Source organism: Lissotriton helveticus, chromosome 3_1 (genome assembly GCF_964261635.1).
Source record: "Lissotriton helveticus chromosome 3_1, aLisHel1.1, whole genome shotgun sequence".
Classification (NCBI taxonomy): Eukaryota; Metazoa; Chordata; class Amphibia; order Caudata; family Salamandridae; genus Lissotriton; species Lissotriton helveticus.
Window position 1 is genome coordinate 1,971,933,483 of NC_136061.1, and position 21,918 is coordinate 1,971,955,400.

Consider the following 21,918-nt stretch of genomic DNA (forward strand, 5'->3'; position numbering starts at 1 on the left):
AATCCTCTTTTCCCTTGCAAACCCCACTTATTGCCCTTTTCAAACACTTAATCCCTCTTACGCTGCCTTCTACTCAAATCATTCTCTTTCACAGCTCCTATTTCTCACAAGCACTTTCGCTTCTTTACAATCTCATATACACAGATGCAGAAACTCCAGGATAACAGTGTCTTTATGTTCTCAATAACCAGTATTATTATTATTAATATATTATTATTATATCCATTTGTAGCACGCCCCGTCGTGTGTGTCAGCCAGGGCGGAGACAGCTTTGCGGGCCGGCGAGCATCTAATTGCAGTCGCACCCGAGTACTTAACAGGTCTTTAAAAGACCATTTACTTGTAAATGAGGCTTTTGTTGTGTGTTCACCCCTTCTTACAGCCAATGCGTCTATGGTTGGAAGAATTAGCCCCCCCCCAAATATTTTTCAGGCCCCTCCCCCCCGAAATTTGGCTCTAGTTGCCCGCCTGAGCTGAGGGAAGGAAGAAAAAGGAGGGAGCCAGATCTGCTCAACCCGCTCTCCCAGGAAAGACCTAAGCCAACCGCAAGCAGCTCCCGATGCACCAATCTCTGCTAGATAGGCCAAAAGAAGAGTATGTGGGACCGTGTCAATAGCCGCCGACAGGTCCAGCAGAATCAATGCTGCCCTCCAGCCGGTGTCGAGATACTCCCGGATAGCCTCCGCCACCTCTACTAAAACAGTCTCAGTGCTGTGAGAGGCTCGAAACCCCGACTGAGCTGGGTGCAGAAGTGTCTCGGTCTCCACATATTCTGTAAGTCGTTTATTGACCACCTTCTCACAGATGTTGGCGATAGCCGGAAGAAGGGAGATGGGTCGGTAATTCCCTGGGTTAAGGGGATCCAGAGACGTTTTTTTAAGAAGTGGCAGAATCTTCACCTGCTTCCACCCCTGAGGAACAGCAGCTGTCTGGAGAGACAGATTGACGATGCAATTCACCTCTATATGTATGCTCTCTGCTACCGCTGCCAGAAGCCTGGCTGGCCTGGGGCCAGAGGGGGAACCGGACGTAAGCCCCCTGAGGATTTTAACAGATTCCAGGGGGTCAACTGCTCTAAATGCTGACAAAGACCAGGTGGAAGCGGCCGGTTGCACCACCAAAGGCCCCTCACGGCCACTGTTGCCAGAAGGAAATGTAGCCTGGATGACCTGAATTTTATATCTAAAACAGCATGCGAGCGTGTCACACTAGGAGAGAGAAGGTGGAATCACACTCGCTTGAGCCTGTGGTGATGTAAATCTCTGCACTATGGCAAAGATTTATTTAACGTTGTTCCTGGAAGAATCAATGCTGGCTGTAAAGAATTGCCCTTTGGCTACGGCAATAGCGTTGTAATAAATTGTTTGCATTGCTCTGAGCTTCCTCTTGGCTATGGGGCGATAACCACTCCTACGCCAAGCGCGCTTCAAGATCTTGCAATCATGCTTAGCAGCTTTAAGAGTTAAATTGAACCAAGGTTTAGATGGCGCCTCTCTGGGAGGTCTAACGGGCCGAAGAGAGGCTACAGAATCAACCGCCATTGCCACCCAGCCGATAACCCCGACATACACTCCTCCAAGTCACCTGACAAAGCGGGCCTGGAAGGATCCAGCACCCATTTGAGTTCCAGAGGATCAATTTTCCCAAAGGTTGGCTTCTGGTAGGAGCGCACCTGTGTCTCTACGCTAGATACTGTCCAAGAAAAATAAGATATAAAATGGTCGGACCAGGACACCGGACAGGGATCCCTTATGGAGATGGGGAAATTAGAGCAAATCGGGTCCAATATATGACCGGCCTGATGAGTGGGAAGGCGGACATGCTGGCTAAGTTGAGCCAGTTGTAAGATATCCAGCAGGTCAGTCGCCTCGGTGTCAGGACGGTCCAAATAGATATTAAGGTCCCCCAGAACCATGTAGTAGGAGAACCTTACTGCCCTAGAGACTATAGCGTCCCCACAAGTCAGGAGAAATGGACCCGCAGGTCCAGGAGGCCTATAGATCAGGGAGGCTCCCAAGGTAAAGTGAGCTGAGAAGCGGATGCTGAAATCCAGCACCTCGCACCCTGCCCATGCGGTAGTGTCCCCCAAACGAAGTTCCCATATGTTTTTATGAATGTTGAATAATCATTCCTGAAAACTGCACTGCTGAAAATAAAGCAGGGTTTCAAAATTCGACAACATTGACTTAGAGGCCCAGCTGACGAAGCCTAAATATTAATTCCTATGCAGGATTGTAGATTTAAATTAACACAATTATGATGTCAAGATTAAGCGGATAATTTAGTTGGAAAATTGGAGAAAAATAATAGTATTAACAAAATACAGGAGTGTGTGTTGATTTTTACCCCCCACGTATTGAGAGGTAGCTGTTACCTAGTGGCTCATTGTTATTTTGAGCACTGGAGCCCCGTTCCAATATTATACATGTTCTACAGGCACACCTTTTGAAAAATGGTTTGAGTGTGCACGCACCTCTGGTGGCGTGCAGTCGTAGCCTCAGTGCTGGGGCAGCTGAAAATGCCGAGGACCGCTATGACTGCTGGTATTTCATGTTCTCACTCCTCTCCACTGGTCCCCTCAGCTGCGGACGGAGCGCATCCCTGGAGCTTCGCATTTTGCTTCACGCGGACTTTCCTCCTGTTCTGACACTTTGCCTCTCAGTCCCGGGTCAGGGGCGGAGCTTGGGCGCTCGACGCTCCCTATTGGCTGCTTGGGACTCTAGTCTGCATGAGCTTGTTCAGCTCGAGCTTCGCTGCTCCGTCTGCCGCGAGTCTGTCGGCTCTTAGTGGTGCCTGGCTGCCTGCTGTGGAGCGTTCCTGTGGCGCGAGCTGACTTCATTCGTCGTCGCGTGCCTGCGACGCGAGACTTTTGAGCCTGTTCCTGCAGCTCTCGCCCTGCCCCAGAGGCCGCTCTCTAGAAGTTAGTGCCTGGAGCCCCGAGGGAGAGGCATGCAAGTATTGCTCCCTCCACCGCCGTGTGTCTTGTGAGAAGACCCCCGCTGTTGGTCACAGGGATGGCGGCCCCACGTCTGCCCCTGGTGCTTCTCCTGATGGTGCTTCACAGTGTCCAGTGCGCGCCCTCCCGCGCCGTCTACTCCAACCATTGGGCAGTGCGTGTGCTCGGGGGACCGGACGAGGCGGATAGGGTGGCGTCCAGGTACGGATACCGCAACCTGGGGCAGGTAAGATCAGACCGCGGAGCTCGTACAAACTAAGAGGGTATATATCCCACAGAAAGTATTTTTGGGTGCAACCCCTTCGTCTTGAAACAAACACAAGCTCGTAAAGCGCTTAGTAATGTTATTACTCTCCTGTGCAAACCAAACTACCCATGAGTCGCACGGCAAGTGTACCACTATGGGTCGCTTATTGATCGAGTTCTGTGTAGGGCAGACCTCAAAGTCCAAATCTGTACACGACTAGCATGCAATGTACTGTCACTCTCAGGGACATAGACTACTCCCCTACCGCTATCCGTACCCATCCCACGACACAGTACTTGTGCACCTCATGCAACAATGACAGTGCGCCCCCGTGAAAAACATCCTGCTAATAATATACCCAACGTTGAATACGTTTTGCTAGTTCAACCCTTTCTAAAACTTTGCCCCTTGATGCAAGTCTCACTAGTGGTGCAAAAATTGCTGCAAAGCGCAAGCGATGTTAGTGCTCCTATGTGCAACTCTTTCTGTTGTTGTCTCTAATGCAGCTCTTAATACTCACTCCTGCCTGCAAAACACAAATCGAGTGATAAAACACACATCTTGTTCCACTCTTGTGAGTTGCCGTGCGTGTTATTGTTGTAGGGCATTAACAGCCTGATTCATGAAGCAAAATTGCACTCGCAAAGGGCAAGATTCTCAGAATCTTGCCTTTTGCGAGTGCAATTTTGGCATTTGGGATTCACAATCCCAAATGCAAAAATCGCTAATGAGGAATTAGCAAATATGCGAGGATTAGCATTTAAGGAATCTCTATTAGAGATTACTTAAATGCTATTCATGACACTTGCAAAAATTGCGATTTAGCAAAATTGGGCCGCTATTTACCGAGAGGTCAGACCTCTCGGTAAATAGCAAAAACATAGAAAAATGCTTTTAAAAGCATTTTTCTAAGTTGCATGTTGCACACACACATGTCCTTTGGACATGTGTGTGCGCAACACCTGTTCAAATGTGCATTTTAGGGGTGCTACAGGGTGTCCTTTGGACACCCCTGGCACCCTTAAAATCGCTATCTGATTTGCGAGTAGCAAATTGCTACTCGCAAATAAGGGATACTCCCCATTCATTCCTATGGGCCTTTTGGCCCATAGGAATGAATGGGGAGTTATTCCTTTTTTTGCGAGTAGCAAATTGCTACTCGCAAATAGAGAACATGTAGGAATCGCTATTGATTTAGCAATTCCTACATGAATGCCGTTTTGCGTGTCCTCAATAGCGAGTCGCTATGATTCGCTATTAGGGCCACGCAAAACGGCCCGTACATGAATCAGGCTGCAAGCTCTTGCTGTTACTGCAAACAATGTGGAAAGCATGCGGTTATTGCAACACTGTGCGAACATTTCTCGTCCTCCAGCCATTCCAACACTTACTTGTAGAACAAAAGGCAAGAGCCATACCCTACCACATATATTGCTTACCCAGCCCATGCAGCACTTGGAACGTGTGAACTATTTACAAAAAGCGTTAAGGGCTGTGCACCTCCAATCCTACACATGTTATTATTGTATTTGCTGCGCTACACTAGTGTTACTATCCCCTTGTGCAGAAATTGCTGCAAACCCACCGGCGGTCACCCAATTCTTCCCTGTCTAATACTTGCTGTTAGTACACATTCCGGTGATACACTTGGAAAGCGCATACCCAAAACTTCAACACTTTCTCCTTCTGCACCATTGTGCAACACTTAATCCAAGTGCAACGATTATTGCTGGGACTTTCCTGTGCAATTTGCCCTGCTAGATCGCACTATGAAATACTTATTGCTAGTTTCAACTGAGGTATAACTATTCATAGGGCATCTACCACGTAACATTCTTATTGCAAACCTTTGCAACATTTGCTTATTGTGCATTAACAATGTAACACTTAAACCCACTACATCCCCTGCAGCACGCACGTCTTGTGATCCGGTGGAACAAATGCACACTCTGATTTTCCTGTGGAATTGCTTCTGCACACCTGTGTGTTTCAGAAACAAAAGCAAATCCGCATTAACAATGTGAAACACGAATAACATAATACAAGTAAAATAGTGATATCACTGAGTCTATTGTTGATGGGTAGTCGGAATTGTGAAGGCTGTAATAATCCTATGTTGATTTAATCCCACCTCTAAATAATACAGTTCATTCTGTCTGGGCAGAATGCTATAAATAATTCACATAGCATGCATCAGATACCTTTCATTAGTGAGAGCAGCCCATAGAAGTTATAAAGCTCTCAATCTGATTTATGCAGTTTTAACAATTCACAACTCACTGAGGTATATTCACTAAGGTAAATTCGGTTGTAAATGTAGGTTTATGATCTAGTTTAAATGTTTTACACTTGCTAAGAACAGACTAAGGGATTCCTCACAGTTGTAAATTAGGTTCTGTGGATTTCTCGTACATGATTACGGAGATATCCATAGTAGTAAATCCCGCTCCAGGGGTGGGAAGTAGATGTCCTCAGGCATGGTTTGGAAACGCCCACAAATATGTACAACCCTTTTCAACCTTGGAAGTGGTTAGAGATTTTCCCCTTCCTAGAGTGAAATGGTAAGACATAACCCCCAGATCTGCTTATAGTCTAGGGAGCTACCTTGTCCATAGGGGAAATCAATTTCCCTGCAGAGAGAAACAAATGTACACTTGCACAGGAGACTCTATATCCCACTGTGCAGAGATTTGTGCTCTGGAGCACATTGGTGTCTTTAGAGGGGGACTAGATGGTGCCAGTGCTCCAGGTCTCTTGGTCCTTGCTTCTTCCACCACAGCTTCTAAATGGTCCAGGAGGCGACACAAAAAAAAACACTACAATTTTCTGTTCACATTAATTTGTTCAACTATCTTTCACTACAAAACAGTGTTATTTGGTTAAAAACTTTAAATCTAATTTAGCGTGTGTATTCATGTGTATATCTGTATTTTATGTATGTTTATGTTTATGTATATAGATATATATAAATCCTCGGCCAATTAGAGGGACCTGTGTTTTACATTTTCGGCAGGGTTGGATGCCAGCATCCAGATATATCTGACTTTTTAACCCTTTTGAGTCCAACCAGAGCAATTCTGTAAGCATGCATTTCTTGAATAGCTGAATGGATTTACACCAAATCACAAAAAAAACACCCTTTCTGAGTAAAATTTGAACTTTTTGCCATATTTGGTGTAATTCCATTCATCAGAGAGCAAGATTCCTATGGGGATTAAAATTGAAAATCAATGGTTGGGGGCCCCTCTTTTTCTTCGTCCTGCTTGACAGATCAGCTGAAAATTTTCCGTGAAGGAGCAGAAGTGGATGAACTTTTTTAGGGGGAAAGTTTCATGCAGATTTGTGCGGATTCCTCAAAAGGCACCAAGGTAATTAGCAAAACAGAAGAAATTATCTTCCTGTGGAAACTCTGACCTAACTATAACTACACAGACTGTGTGTGTATGTATATGTATGTATGTATATATAATATATAAAACAGTTTTATCTGTGGCCCAATCTATGCCTTGTGCGTAGCAGTGGTTGTCCTCTGACCGGGTCCTGTGCCCAAGCCTCATGCTGAGGCCCAACCCACTTTTTGAGTTTTTTCATTTATTTTCATTTTTGTGGTACTGCAGTACCACCCCAGTGCCCAACACTCTAAGTTCACCCCCATGGTTGCGTGCCCCTGTAGATTGGGTAAGACACTTTCGCTCTGGTGGCGATACTTCACCGGAGGGCCATGCTGGGTCTCATAGGTGTGTAGCAGTACCAACTGCACAAAATGTGTTGGGGGCCCTCTTGACCTCCCGACACGTTGCTTGTGGTGAGGGTGTCCATACTTTTCCCCCTTATACTGCTTTTCCAAAACATTTTCAGGACACAGGGAGGGAATCTCTGACTCTTGTAATGTCGGCAACAACATTTTGTTTGTATTGTGGCCAGTAAGTCAGATTGCTCTGTACTGTGAGACTGGTATACTTAACTTTTCAAGGGTCAGGATAGATGTATCCTGATCCCATGGGACTGATGGGGGGGAGGGGGGCCCTGTGACGGACCTCTAGTAGAGACGAAATTGTCCAAAAATGTTTTTCTTGACCACATGAGGATCTTTGGCTACACCGCAGCGCTCAGCACAGGCCCCCGGTTGAATCCGCAACGGATCTGCGGATTCAGATCCCAATTAAAAAAAATACATCCACTCAGACCCACTCACTTGCTTACTCACTCACACACCCACTTACACAACCACTCACACCCACTCACATATTCATACAGCCGCTCACACACCCATTCAGAGACCCAGGCACTCACACACCCACTTACACAACCATTCACACACCCATACAGCCACTCTCACACCCACTGAGAGACCCAAAGAACCACTCACATACCCCTTCAAGAACCACAGAGGTTCTCACACACCCACTCAAAAACCTACACCGGTAGTCACACATGCACTCACGCATCCACTGCACACACACACACCCACTTACACAGCTACACACCCACTTACACACCCACACAACCACTTTCACAACCACTTACACACCCACACACACACACGCAGGTTACAGGGACATTCTAGTTAGGTTCAGATTTTACACACACAAAACCATAGAAATTCAGCAGTCATAGTTATCTCAAGTAACTATAACTTGTTATCTTGAGTAACTATAACTTGTGTCCCAAGGTAATTTTAACTCGCCCCTTCGTCATGCACTGCTAATTACCCCACATATAACATCACTCATGGCATATTCTATGACCCCATTAATAATATCACTGCAACAATTGTAGTGAACTTATTGATGAGAAATTTGTGCATGGTGGGGGCCCGAGCCATTAGTTACCTTAGTGCACAAAGGTTAAAATGGCAATGTAGTTTGGTGAACATTGTAAGAATAAGTTAACGTTTTAAACAAAACAAAAAATCACTGAAATTCACCAGTTATAGTTACCTCGAGCAACTATAACTTGTGACCTAAAGTAACTATAACTTGTGCCCATACAGTCTTGTCATTGATGTAATTTCTGAAGTTGCAGTGAATTTATCAATGATGTTATAGAACATGTCATGAGTTATGTAACATGTGGGGTAATTAGTAACGCTTGACAAGGGTGCATACTATAGTTACTTTAGTGCACAAGTTATATGAAAGACCTAGTGGCACTTATATTTTCTTGTAAATTACACTAAGGACAGGGGGCTAAGCACCCGAGTCCTGTAATGGCTGCCTGCAACATATTTCCTCATGTCAAAACCCCCTTAGCCAATAAGAAGACATGTTTTTCAATATTAGCTTTTAGGGACACTCCTGAGAGTCCCTTGCACCCAACTGGCCAAATATACACAATTTTAGACTTAATATCTAAAAAACTACTGAAGTGATTTACACCAAATCACAAAAGCACACTTTCTGGACGAAGATCTAGCTTCCTGCCAAATTTTGTGTAATGCAGTTTAGCAGTTTTTACATTGCCTAAAAAGTTAATGGAAAATGCATGGGGATTTTGTGTTTTGTGACCCCGCTCTTTTTCTCAGCACGCTTGACAGATCAACCTAAAACTTTCTATGCACAACCTAGGCAGAAAAGTGAAACTTAAAAAAACGTTTTGTGGAGATTTTTAAAATGGTGCCAAAGTTATTAACAAAATAAAAAAGGAATTTCCTATGGAAACGTTGACCTAACTTTAATTACCCCCCCCCCCCCCCCTAATTTACTTCTAGGGCCAACACTGATGGATAATTCTGCTAGGGGGAAAAAGGTCTTTCTGGCAAAGCTACATGACATAGTGGGAATGTATGTGAAATACAAAAAAATGAAAAACGCTTTCAAACCGATATATACAGCTTCAGCTACATTTTCACTTTTATGTTTTTTTAATAGGCCCCCCAATTCTTCAGTGCTCTTCTGATCGCCAACTGGCACTACAATACTCTTTTACAAAGAGGGTCTGTTTGTATTATCACAATGTACCAGTGAAAAGGGGACTCTTTTCATAGAAATCTGAAATCATAGATGGGGCAAGTGGGGACAAGTTTTCACATTACTTCATAGTAATCGTCTACTTGTTTTGTTGATGTCTGAGCCCAGAGGTGTCAGGGTCATCAAGACGAAAGCTTTATGAGCTGCTAATGTTATGAAAATGTCTGAAATAAAGTCCCAGTATTGAAGAAAGACATGCATGAATATATGCTAGTTGTGGAATTACATCATTAAGTATAAAAATATGTCTCTGATGCCCAATAAGGGAGTACTTTCATCCCTTTTGAAGAAAGACATGCATGAATATATGCTAGTTGTGGAATTACATCATTAAGTATAAAAATATGTCTCTGATGCCCAATAAGGGAGTACTTTCATCCCTTTATCTGAATCCAAAGTAATTATTGGACTAAGAGACTTTTGAAGGTCGCCCAAAGCAGAGTGCCAGTGCAGAAAAACTGAGATGTTAAAGTACCTATAATTGTGATGAACTCTTAGAGTTGCTAAACAAGCTGCCCCTCTCCTTGGCTGTGAGTTAGCCCTGTATAGTATTCCCTGCTAGTGCATGCTCCTGAGCAACATTAACTGCTAGTGTATGTCCATTTGTTTGATATTTTCAAACACCATAACTGCATCAGGTGGTATTAGTGTGCTATACAATTATAACTACCGTATGAGTATGTTTTCTAAGAAGGTAACATTAACATAGTCAGATGATGCTGCAGTTGGACATCATGATGATGATGCTTCAGTTGAAGATAGGGCAATAAATAGTTCTGGTTTGTTAAATGGGAAAGAGGAAATGGGCGGGGTCAGTATGGTTGCAAGGATTTGCTGTAACGAGTGAAAAGAGCAAGGGGAAATGACTGGATCAATTTTGGAGGAGGAAACTAAGTATTTGAGTGACCTTTGAATAGGAAAGTTATGACTCCCCTTCTGAAGTTGAAGTCTGGTTATTGTCTCAGATAGGCTGGCACAGAGAGAGTTGCACACCCTTGTTCCCGCTCTTGTGAAAGATTTGTTCTGTGTTTGTCTTGTTTGAACTTGTTTGTTTTTAGCAGTAAGGATGTTTTGCTTCAAGAGTGTATTAAGTGGTTGACAGGAAGCGGGAGCTGCCAGTTGTAGCCAGTGGCTATCACGTTAAGATGCAACCATGGTTTTTGTTCAGAGTTAATCTTGCTGCAGCATGGAATGCTGCTTTGATAGCAATGATGTGGATGGAGTCACTGATAAGAACGCATTTCAATAATCAATCTGCACATTTATCAATGAGGTGCTGAAGTTTTAGCCTATTGGATGAAAAGGTTTTAAGTTTTTTGAGTGAGTGTACATTTTAGTTTGCTGATTGTTCTTTTTTTCTGATATGGTGAATAAGAGATTCATTGGGGTCGATTGTGAAGCCTAGTACCTTAACAGGCAGTGCCAAGATAGGTGTGAATGCATGCAATTTGCATTCCTGAAGTTCATTTCAGCTCACTTTGCTTTTGAAATTTGATGACATCCACATGAATTTTCTTTCCTGTAGGTTTATTCATTAGGAAGTTTTTATTCATCAAGTTTAACAATTTATTCAGATTTAGATAGTACTGGAGCGAGACACTGTCTTGGTCAGATGCGTGCTTTAGCTAGGTCACATTATTTGTAAAAGTAAAGTCCTAGTTGGAAAACGTTGCTTAGCAGGTGAGAGTACAAATGTTTAGAATAAGGCAGGTAACTTGTATGTTCCTATCGTGTGGGGGTAAAGCTCTTTGCTACTTTGCGACTAATAAATATTCCCTCATGCGACACTTAGTTGTAGACTTGATATTTACAGCTAGTGTACCATGTGCACCATTTATTGCTACTTCATTTTATACAACACTTTCTATTACTTCACTTTATGCAACACTTACTGCTAGTGACTTACAGTGGATCACTTAATGCAAGTAGATTCACACAGAAAATGTATTGCTAGAGCAACTTCTCGAAACTGATTGTAAATTTCAGATTCTGTGAATGCAACCCCATATATTACTTACAAATGGTTCACCCTGTGTAGCAACAGGGCGATCCCGTGCAACTCTTATTTCTAGTGTATACCCGGAATAGCCCATAATGCTTGTACATCTACAAGATTAGTTCATGTCTGAGGCTATACCAAGGGAATTGAATGCGAGCCGCTATGACCTTCACTAGGATCTTACAGTCCTGGTTGAGATGTTATAAGGGCTGATACATGTACTTATCCAGAAGATTCTTCCCTCTCTGGGAATCGGCACTATAATGGCCTCTTGTGAGGATGCCAGCACCTAGCCTGCTGTGTGGGCCTCTGCGTACAGCTGAGCTAAATGCTTAATGAGGGCTGCCTGAAAGCACTTAAAGGATTCCATGGGCATCTTGCCTGTCGCCAACTGCTTCATTGCCACAGCTATCTTGTGCTCCATAATAAATATAATAATAATGTAGTCAATGCTGAGTTATGTTGACCAAAGAAGAGGTCAAGTGGCCATCAGTAGCATCCGATGCTGGCACATATAGCTCTTCATAATAGTCGACAAATACTGTGGTGATATGTCTGCTTATGCAGGCAGTAAATTTGTGGGTGTCGAATGACTGTGATCTTGGATCTACTATGCTCCACCTGTAGAAGACTTGTGAGCAAACGTCCAGCCCGGCCCCTTCCATATGCCTCTGCAACATGCACTCCTAAAAATCATGCGGGGACAGCCTGGTGATCAGATTAGTATATTCCCATCTCCGTTGGACTAGGTCGCAACATGTCTTCATGCCTAAAATTGCCCGTAGCTCCAAAAGACACAGCTCGTGCTCATTCCATTCCAGTTGGGTCCGCTGAGTGGAGTGTACCCAGTAGAGGTTTTAATGCAGATGACCGAAATATACACTTTAAAAGCATCCCAGTCGACCAGCAGTGTGGCGGCGGAGCCAGCATTAGCTGTGAAACAGTGAGTATTCTCATCACTCAGAGTGCCCTGGCAGGCAGCATCCTGCAAGGCCGAGCATCGCAGAAACCAGGGGTGTTCACAGGTTCTTGTCAGGCCCCAGTGCAAGGACAGCATAAGCAGATCTACTCTCCCTCTCACCAACACATGTCGATCATTAGGGTCCATCTTCTACCATTCCGTCCGAAATGGCACCTCAAGTGCAACCCATATCAGAACTCCCTGGGAGTATATCAAGAATGTGGTGTAAAAAACTGGCCTTTCCAGTATTAATGTAGCTGGTGCACCTATAGCTCCGTGAGACGCGTCTCCTGCAATATGAGTGTTGCATCTTGCTAAGTAAAAGCGGATGTGATGGTGCTTGACCAGCTGATCCATCCCCCTGATTTTCCATTTAATTAAGTCAGAGGTGGCAAATCGTGTCATGATTCATGCTGTAGCAGTAAGATTGTACATCATAGGTGGACCCACACAGCCCCATCCTGTGTTGCCTGCTCACCTTGCTGCTGGGAGCTCCCTAGGTACCGCTGGGGCACCCAGTATAAGTGTCAACATTGCTTTTTCCAAGAGCATTACAAAAAAGCGAAGTAACATTCTCAACAGCAACACCCCTACAGAGAAAAAACATTACCCCACCCAATCATATATAGAAAACTAAGAAAATAAGCCCCCAAGAGGCTGAGACCGAGGGTAAGGTATACAAGGAGACAGGAAGAGAGAGAAGGACGGGGCCGGTGGAGGCATCCATAATAGGTGAACAGAATGTAACAGCTCAAGTCTCTTGGAGGTGTGCTCCTGTTACTGCCTTGTGAGGGCAAGGCCCCATGTCAGCCAGCTATGTTGGTGTGACCAGTCACACATCGGGTTGTGACCATCCATTTGCAGTGTTGATGCTTTTATCAGGCCTGCCATCAACTCAGCAGGATCCGTAAAAATTTGTGATGGCAGTGTAGTCCCTGACCAGCCAGGCTCGCTTGTCTGAGCCTGGTTCCCAGTATATCGCTCCTCGCCTTGACATAGATCATATCAAATCCTCTGCGGATTGCAATGTGACCATAGGAAATGCCTGCATCTCTCTATCCTAACTGGCTAGACGCTCTTGGGCTTCTGCATCACTGCTGGAGGGCATTGTGAGTGTGAAGGAGTGCTCACATATGGTAGCGCAGAGGACTGCAGCCTTGTCTTTCTCAGCCTGGGTAAACAACTATTACAACAAATCTTTTACCCCGCATACCATCACCCCGCATACCATGACAACGCAAATACCATTACTCCGCAATGCCGTTACAACACATGGCGTAACATTTTATATGCTTTTACCACGCATGCTTTTACAACGAAATTCGTTGTAAATGCATGAATGGTAAAAGCATATGTTTTTTAATTGTAATTATAAAGTTGTAAAAAATGCGGGGTGATGGTATGCGTGGTAATGTCTTGCGGGATAACGACACATATTCCTTGTCAGGGTGTCAAGGCTGCGCTGCAGTCCGGCCCGACGTTGCTTCCCTCTTCTGTGTCGTGAGTTCCCAGAGCGTAACAACCATTCCTATAATTTGCAAGGACAGCCTGTGGGGCTCAGCCCAGGCCCAGGCCCAAACCTCAGTCAAGTCTGTAAGGACTTGCCCTGATCGATAGTCCGGAGTCTGGCCAGGAACCGAAGGGGATATTTCAGTCCCCTATCCCGCAGTCTAGGTTTTCCACTGAGGAATGAAGCTCTATGTTTCTGGACCACCAGGCTAGAGTCTGGAAAGATGAAGACTATTGTCTACCACAAAATGGCCCGCCTGCCTAGCCGCTAGAAGAATGACGTTCTTTTTGCACAAGTGCAGGAGTCTTGCACCACATGTCTAGATGTGGCCCCTAGAGGTGGCATCCTTACTCAGGACAGGTTGTGGGGCACCATCGTCGCAGTCAGCCATTCCACCAAATAGGCCACCATATTGTGATTCTCTGTACCCTTGGATAGACCCACCATGCATATTTTACTTTGTCGTGCTTGGCCCTCTGCAATGTTCTATTGGAGGCGGTCTGTAAGCTCCTGCACTTGTTGCTAGAGATCTGTCATTTGGGATTGTAACTGTTGTAAAGACGATCCTGTGTGGACCACCCTCTTTCACAGTTTCCTTGCTCCTCCTTGCAAGGAGGCTCACCTCGGCAGCCACTGCGTCTGTCTTTGCCTCCATGGAGGTTCTGGAAGAGTTCAGCAACTCTAGGATCGGTGCGACCTCATCCGAGCGCGATGTAGTAGGCGCCACCATTGACAATGTCAATGTTCTTGCATCTATGCCTTGTTGCAGTGCTGGAGTTGGTGGCAATTTGGTTGTTTTTTCGCTTTTCAATTGTTAGCACAGTTAGGAGGGAGGCCCCAAGGAATGTGACAACTAAGGCCAGGTCCCCGATTGTGGGTCAGCGCCAAGCAGTCCGCAGGCAGCTCGATTACCCACCAAAGGGAGTGAGGCAGCACAGGCAGCTGCCCGGCAATCAGTCTGATCACAGTCAGAGCAGACCGCCAAGTTGATGGGGGCAAATGATGAGGCATGGTAAACATCAGGCTATCAAATCAGGGCAGAAATGAGCATGCAGCCATCAGACACCCATGAGGCAGAGAGCAGCCCCCATCCCCCTTGGTCAAATCACATGGGCTGCAGCCCATGTTGCCCCGCCATTGCCTCCCTGGAGGGGTGATTCAGGCAATGGTGCAATCCCTTCAGGGGGGACATGCAGCTTAGGAATCAGTCTGCAGGGGGTAGAGTAACAGCTTGTCTCCCCTCACTGCACCCAAGTCGTAGTGCAGGGTGCAAGCAGAAGGCGCTTCTGCACTCGTCTCCTTTGTGGGGCCCCTGCCATGATGTTGAAATGGGACCATCCTTGCCCCCACACTCCGCCCAAGGGTGTTGCTGCATCTCTTCCCATCCCCGACCTGGTCTCAGCCAAAGTCGTGGCCCACTGCCGCCTCTGCCGCAAGCGACTGCCTCGCGGCGAGGAGCAGCCGTCCATTTCATGGCCTCTTACCTGTCCACACGTGCCAGTGCCAGTCGAGCAGACCAAATCAACAGCCCCACTCCTCCTTGTAGCAGTTGCAACCATCGCATGCAAGCGGCAACCCAGCTGAGCTCACTAAGGTGCAGCCACCATATTTCTTGTCCTGGCCATGCCTACCATCTTGTGTCTTTGTGAGTGTGTTCCTTGTCCTAAGAAGAGGTGTGCCATGATATTTGTATCCCATGTCACATAGTCGTTGTATTCTCTGACCTTGAATCTGTGTGCCCCAGGACTCTTACCAGTGTCTTCCCTGTCATGGTATCAGTGTCACAGTATAGTTCTTTTGTTCTCTAAGTTTTTAAGTTCCTCTAACATCATAGCGTTCGCCTTGTCCTGTTGGTATGGTTTCTTCCATCACAGTGCAATGGTGTATTGGGCCCAGCGGCTGTATGTTCCTTGTCCCGGGGTGTTCTTTTACAAATGCCGGGGTTAGGGTATTCCTGACAAGGCTAGCCTTTGGTCCAACAGTGCCCTAGATAAAGCAGTGTATGAAGTCCTCTGACTCACAATTTTAAGATAATTTAGCAGAAATGTAGTGAGCTTTGCAAAGTGCAGCGTACATACTACACTTTTAGTGGGCATTACTAAAACCTGAGACAGCGCGGCTTTCAAACAACCCTCATAACCTTCTCACTAACCCAGTAGCAATTTATTTTACTCATCGGTGGGGCCCATAGCACCGCGAGTCACACACTCACACACAAGACCACAGTACCCCATAATCAGTGACAAGTAGACGAGCTGCAGGATAAGCGGGGTAGCTTATTATTCTATACACTAATTTTATTCATTAAAATCTCAAATACTCAACAGTCATAAGGAACAAACATCAAGGTACTCCTTTATTTGGTTGATTGACCCACTAGTAGGAATCAGTTGATGGCGATTAAGTCCAGCTCAATTACAATGTTCTCATAACTTTAACATTTTATTGTCATGACTTTTATTCTAATAAACACAGACTCGAGTTTATATTCTGCAGAATTTTATCTAGATTCATTAGGAAAGAAGTTTTTATATTGCAAAATCTTATTAGACAAGCACAATCTAAAACATAATTTAATACAGTTTAAGCAAAGACAAATCCAAAAATACGCATTACCAATTTGCCATAGAGCGATGGCAAAACTGCATAGAATAAGTTCCCAAGCTGACTGTCTTTCTAATTTCCTCGATGTCTCCCTCCCGACATAGAATCTTCGCAACAGATCTCGTTCCTTTTCCCCATCAAAGTATAAAGTCCAAAAATTTTCAAAGTCTCTTGCACCATAAAATTGTTCAAACCGTTAGCATGTCGTGGTCCAAAAATAAAAATCCATGGAACCCTCTTTAACCCTCATTCGCACAGACTCTTTTATACCCTTTTCACTAACTATCTAAACCCAAATTGAAACTTTTAGGGTTCCACACTCATTTCTCATTGGTCCATTAGAGGGGTGGTGATGATCACCTCATGTCCTCCTTGCTCAAACCAGTTCATGAATTTGCAGAGTCATATCCACATTTTCTCAAGACTTAATGTTCACTTTTGTACTTGTCTATCATTTCTTGTATCCATTCCAAACATTCAAGTTTCAAAACTTCTTCCTTTCCCAGACTTTTAAACGCAGGCAACTTTGGCAAACTCCCGTTCATAGGCCAGGCTGGCATTGACATCTCTTGCTCCGGGCATAGGCCGTACACTCGTGACTTTTCGACTCTTTCGCGCATGTGTGGGGGCCATCTTTGGATTTCCTTTCCACCATCGCGTTTAAACAGCCACTTTAAGACTAGGGCCCAATGGGAACTAATATGAAAACAAACACAATAAAATTTAGATATAGAAATTAAGCTCTTCTGTTTACCTCCCACCATTCTAATTTTCCCATGTTAGGTGTTACCTAGCTTAAGCAAACATATAGGCGATATTTACTTACCATCTGCATTATTTTGCCACAAAAACACTTATAAGCACAAAACACATATGTTTATTCAGTTATATCTACGACATCACAGCTCTATATTAGTTCAACTCATTAATTTTATTAGCAAGTTAGAGTTTTGAAAAACAGCAGTTAGTTTTTCCACGTGTTGTGTCTAATTCTGTTGCATTTTGTTGATTAGTTTACATGCTTCACACAATTAATATTATTATGGTTATGAGAGTATGACTTTACGAGGGGTACAAAAAATTTTGTTTCTCCCCTTCTCCATCACATTCCACAGTTGTCCAGCTGTGTTTTGACTGGTACAGCACTGGGGCTTTCCAAGGGGGATACAACATAGGCAATGCGACGATATCAGAACTTTTTAGTATTGCAGCTACACTTTTAAACTAACTGTGCCAAAGCTTCTCAACAGAGATGATACATTCTTAATGGCACAGTACCGGAACTTCTCTGTAGGAGTGCTGATGTTTTAATTCAGCATTATCGGAAATCCTTAGTAGGTTGCTATATTTTTAATAGCGCAATAATGAGGAGGTTTGTTATCTCTGCAAAGAGATCAATATTTGAATGAGCTTGGAGTGTGGACTTCTCTTCTTGTACATTTCTGAGCAGATGTGATGGATAATGTTATTGTGTGCATGAGGCATCTCCAGTGTAAGTTTTCCTCCAACATAGAGGAATTAATGCACATCTAACAAAAGGACTAGCTTCAATCAGTAACAAAGCATACACAGCAAAGGTAGGAGAAACACAAGCTTTTGACAAAAACACCATAAGTGCAAACTTCTCTGACACACAGGTCGGGTACCATATTGGGAACAGGGGCTGCAGAGTCAATTATTTAGAAACATTGACAAAGCCAATAGGTCTTGTCCATGAAACATGTTAACTTTGCCAGTGGTTGTTTTCTCTGTCATTGTTTGCCAATGTGGATGCAGACATATCCACGGTAGCTATCTTTTAATGGGATTTCATTCACTATAGCAACATATATTCAAATATGGCCACTGTAGATATGCACACATCTGCTGTGTCCTCCTTTTAATGGAGAATCTTAAAGTATGCAGAAACAAATTTAAAAGTTGGCCGCCATGGAAGAATGTTTTCTGTTATATTTAAAGAAACCTATTCAAATATGGATGCAACAGATGGGCTTGCCTCAGTGCCAGTCATTTTAAATAGAATGCCACAAATGACATTAAAAAATGGCTGCTGTGTAGGCACAGATCTTTGAATGGTTTCTAAACTTTTTTATAAGCATCATGCTGATAGTTGTTACCATTCTCAACAGAGACACATTTTTGAAGATGTATGCAATCATGGCAGATGCACAAGGTCTCACAGCCCCAGTGTTAATGGATGGGGAGGAAGCTCTAGGTCTAGGCCCATTTCAGCCTTCTTGATTGTTCAATTGCAAAATTATTAGGAAAATGGATGTCCTCCAGGAAAAGCCCAGGGGGCTCCCTCCTACATTTTGCACAGGCGACGGGCCCTTGCACTGAGCGCTCCTGCCTGAGAGCACCCTCACCTTTTGTTATGCACTGGTTCAGTTGGTGAAATTATGTGTCCCCACCTACCAGGTGAAAGCTGGGAGACCTGCTCCCTTGTATGTCGATCTTCTCCTTCTTCCATTCTCAATTAGTAATCTTCACCTTGCATGTTCGTCTCCTGTCCCTGCGAGCCCCCCTCGAAACTGAGCAAGAGCTGGGAGGAGGGGTATCCATGCCCTGCCAGAAAGGTAGATGTTTTGACATTCAAATACTGTGACCATCTACTACCTCGTCCCGTTCAGAGGTGTTGCATGAGCCTGCGTTCCACCTCACTGGGCTGAGAGCAGGTAAAGCTGAGACAACTTAGTTTTGCTGGGGTGCCATGTTTTCAGATTTACTTTTGGCACCTTTGTGATCTTGAGAAGAGAAGGTTTATGCATTGTACTACTTTTTGCTACTTATGATGAGTATTATTTATTTTCCACCTTACTAGAACTACTCAACATCAAGAATGAATGTTCGAGTCAGCTCCCAATAGTGATGGTGGCAGCCCATTGGAGGATGGATCCCGAGGGAAGCTAAGTGAAATACAGGGTATCAATTTTTCTAAATACTTGGCTTCTCATGACCTTATTGACTCAGTCGGGCACTTGTATGTAGATAAGTGTCTTTTGCCAACCTTTAAGAGACACGGTCGTGCCTCTACTATTGACTATATTTTTGTTAAAAGGAATTTTACTGATTGCTTGCATACCTCCCCTAGAAAAAAGCAGAGTGGGGGGGATCATAATGCCCTATCTATTTCGGGGGCGCTTCCTGTAAGAATATCTAAACCGACCACTAATATTATACCCACCCTACATTCTACAGATGGTCTTAGACTCATATGGCGACTTAAAGAGCCATTAGACAGTAGAAGCTGGAAGGGAACGAAAGTTGGGTTGTTTGAGGGAGCATTACAACATTTTTACAAAACGTACTTACATTCTTGCTGAGTCTGCAGTCGCCTCTCCTCCATCGTGACGTCCCTCATCTCTCCGGAACCCAGAAGCTGCCAGACTCCCTCTCTTGTCCAATCACAACGCTGCAATGCAGCATTGTGATTGGTCTGAGCGCCATAGCTTGGCGCTCAGACGGGACCTGGGAGGGTTTGCTTGTGTCTCACCAGGCTGTGTAATGCAGCCTGGTGAGGAACATATAAAGTACTCAAGACTGCTTGGGGCTGCCCAAGAGGGCTTTCCAAGCAGGCACAAGCACTTTGGAGTGTGCAGCAACCACTCCTCCTCCTAGACGTCACAGGAGCAAAGCCCCGCCCATCCTCACCGAAAGAAAAAAATTAATAATTACAGAAATAACTTCTGTTATTATGATTTTATTTTTTTACACTGCTGTGAGAGCAGTGGGGCGATGCTCCTCCGCTAAGCCACCACTGCCATACAGATAATCTAGGTACCTTTTTAGCTTTACACTGGGACCTGTTTCTTAATTGCTTGTCAGTAGCCTCTGGGAGTGCCATGTTGGCTCATTCTGATGCATTAACTCAGTCTGTTAAACACTTTCTCTCTAAACCTGTGCATCCAGATATGGGGGATCCCCATTGGTTGTTTAGTTACAAATCGACATTTAAGGCTAGCCTTGACTGCTTCTTCCAGAGTCCCCTCTGATGTCCGGTCAGCACGCCAAGCATATAAACTTACTTAAAGCTAGAAAGGACGCCGTACAAACTGGACTGGGAAACTCTGTAATAAGCTGCAGTTGGTAATAACAGCAAAGCCTTCTGGGGCACCCTTCATAAAATTAGATCATGAAATGCCCCAGATGAGGCTCTGATGCAATGTAACATCTTAGGTTCCGACTGGGAGGCCCATTTCTCTGCTGTATACTTTCTAGAGGAGGATGTTGAGGTGGTTGGTCTTTTACAAGGTAAATTAAATAACCCTTCTCCCACGACTATATACTTTCCAGAAGTGGAAGCAACTATATACAAGAGTGTAGGTGGCGAGGCACCAGGCCCAGGTGGGACCCTGATCGATTTATTAAAATGTAATATTGCTGTTTAGGGTCCCTTGATCACTAATGTTTTAACACCTTGGAGAATCTATCTATTCCCCACTCGTGGAAACTTGCGACCATTGTACTAATTTTTTAGAAAGGCGATCGGATGTCCCCAAGCCGCTGTAGACCTATTTCATTATTAGATAATACTGGAAAAATCATAGGTAGGGTCATATATAATCATCTTGCGGCATGGACAGAGGAACAGCATATCTTTTCCCCACATTTACCTTCCAGGCATGACGTCCTCCTCCTCACTCGGGTCTTCTCCAGGCCGGCAGGCTCAAGGAAACTGCAGTAACCAATCCTGGCAATGCGCTCATGCTGCATGAGAGCAGCATCAGGTTTTGAGGGAGCAGCCTCTCTCACCGCTCCCAAGGACACTGGAGACCTATGCTGCCTCTAACCCAGCTATTTGAGACAGCTGGTTAAGAGAGGTTTAAAATATGCATGTCTGGCTAGCCGTTGCAAGGCAGCCGGCCAAAAAGACATGCGCACTTTAAACTTAAAGTGCCATGCCCACTACTGCTTTCTCCTGCTGCCTGACTGGCAGCAGATATCAGAAAGCCCCGCCCCACATCCAGACACTCAGCTCAGGATTTTGAAAAATAAAATGGGAATAAATGAACTTTTGGATCATTTTATTTTTCTATCTCTGGGGTCAGTTTTTTTGTGGGGTCATGCTCCTCTGCCTTCACGGAGGAGCCGCCCCTGGATTTTGTATGCTGCACCATTTAAACACATGATTACAATGCCAAAGTCCCTGAACCCAGTAGTGGCTGTTGGCCAATGACACAAGTCTGGTTTGCCTGAAGATCTGTGCTCGAGCGATGCTAGTAAGAGCTCAGCAGGTATAAAAAGGTAGCAGCAAAAAACCCACTTCTCTTCTTGCAACAGTGGCGTAACAAGGGGGGGAGCGGTCCGCCCCAGGCGGCATGAGTTTGGGGCAGTGCTTGACATGGAAAAACAGAAGTGCAGGTACTCTGTAACAGAGTACCTGCTTGTTTCTGAGAAGTGCCGGTACTTTCCTATTAAAGGTATTGCATTTCTCTTTAGAAGTGCCGGTACTCTCACTCTTAAAATAAAAAAGTGCCAGTACTCCGTACCGGACAGTACCGGCATATTTAAAGCACTGGTTTGGGGGAGTGGGCCCCCCCACTCTTACCTGCAGCCGTCACGGGGCAGCAAACGCAGGAATCGTCCCCGTCCCCCCCCCCACCCCCCCCCCCCCCCCGCTCTTACACGTGGCTGCCGCAGGGTGGCAAATGGAGGGACCGCCACGAGAGGCC

At 44.9% G+C, this 21,918-nt stretch overlaps 1 protein-coding gene across 1 annotated transcript in view; it reads left to right on the forward strand.

Moving 5' to 3' along the window:
• Positions 1–2,783: 2,783 nt before the first annotated feature.
• PCSK6 (proprotein convertase subtilisin/kexin type 6) overlaps positions 2,784–21,918 on the forward strand; it is a 1,486,774-nt gene continuing 1,467,639 nt past the window's right edge. Inside the window, exon 1 of the mRNA XM_078683097.1 lies at positions 2,784–3,182. Coding sequence (XP_078539223.1) covers positions 3,015–3,182 — 168 coding nt within the window. The 5' untranslated portion in view covers positions 2,784–3,014. The remainder of the gene's footprint in view (positions 3,183–21,918) is intronic.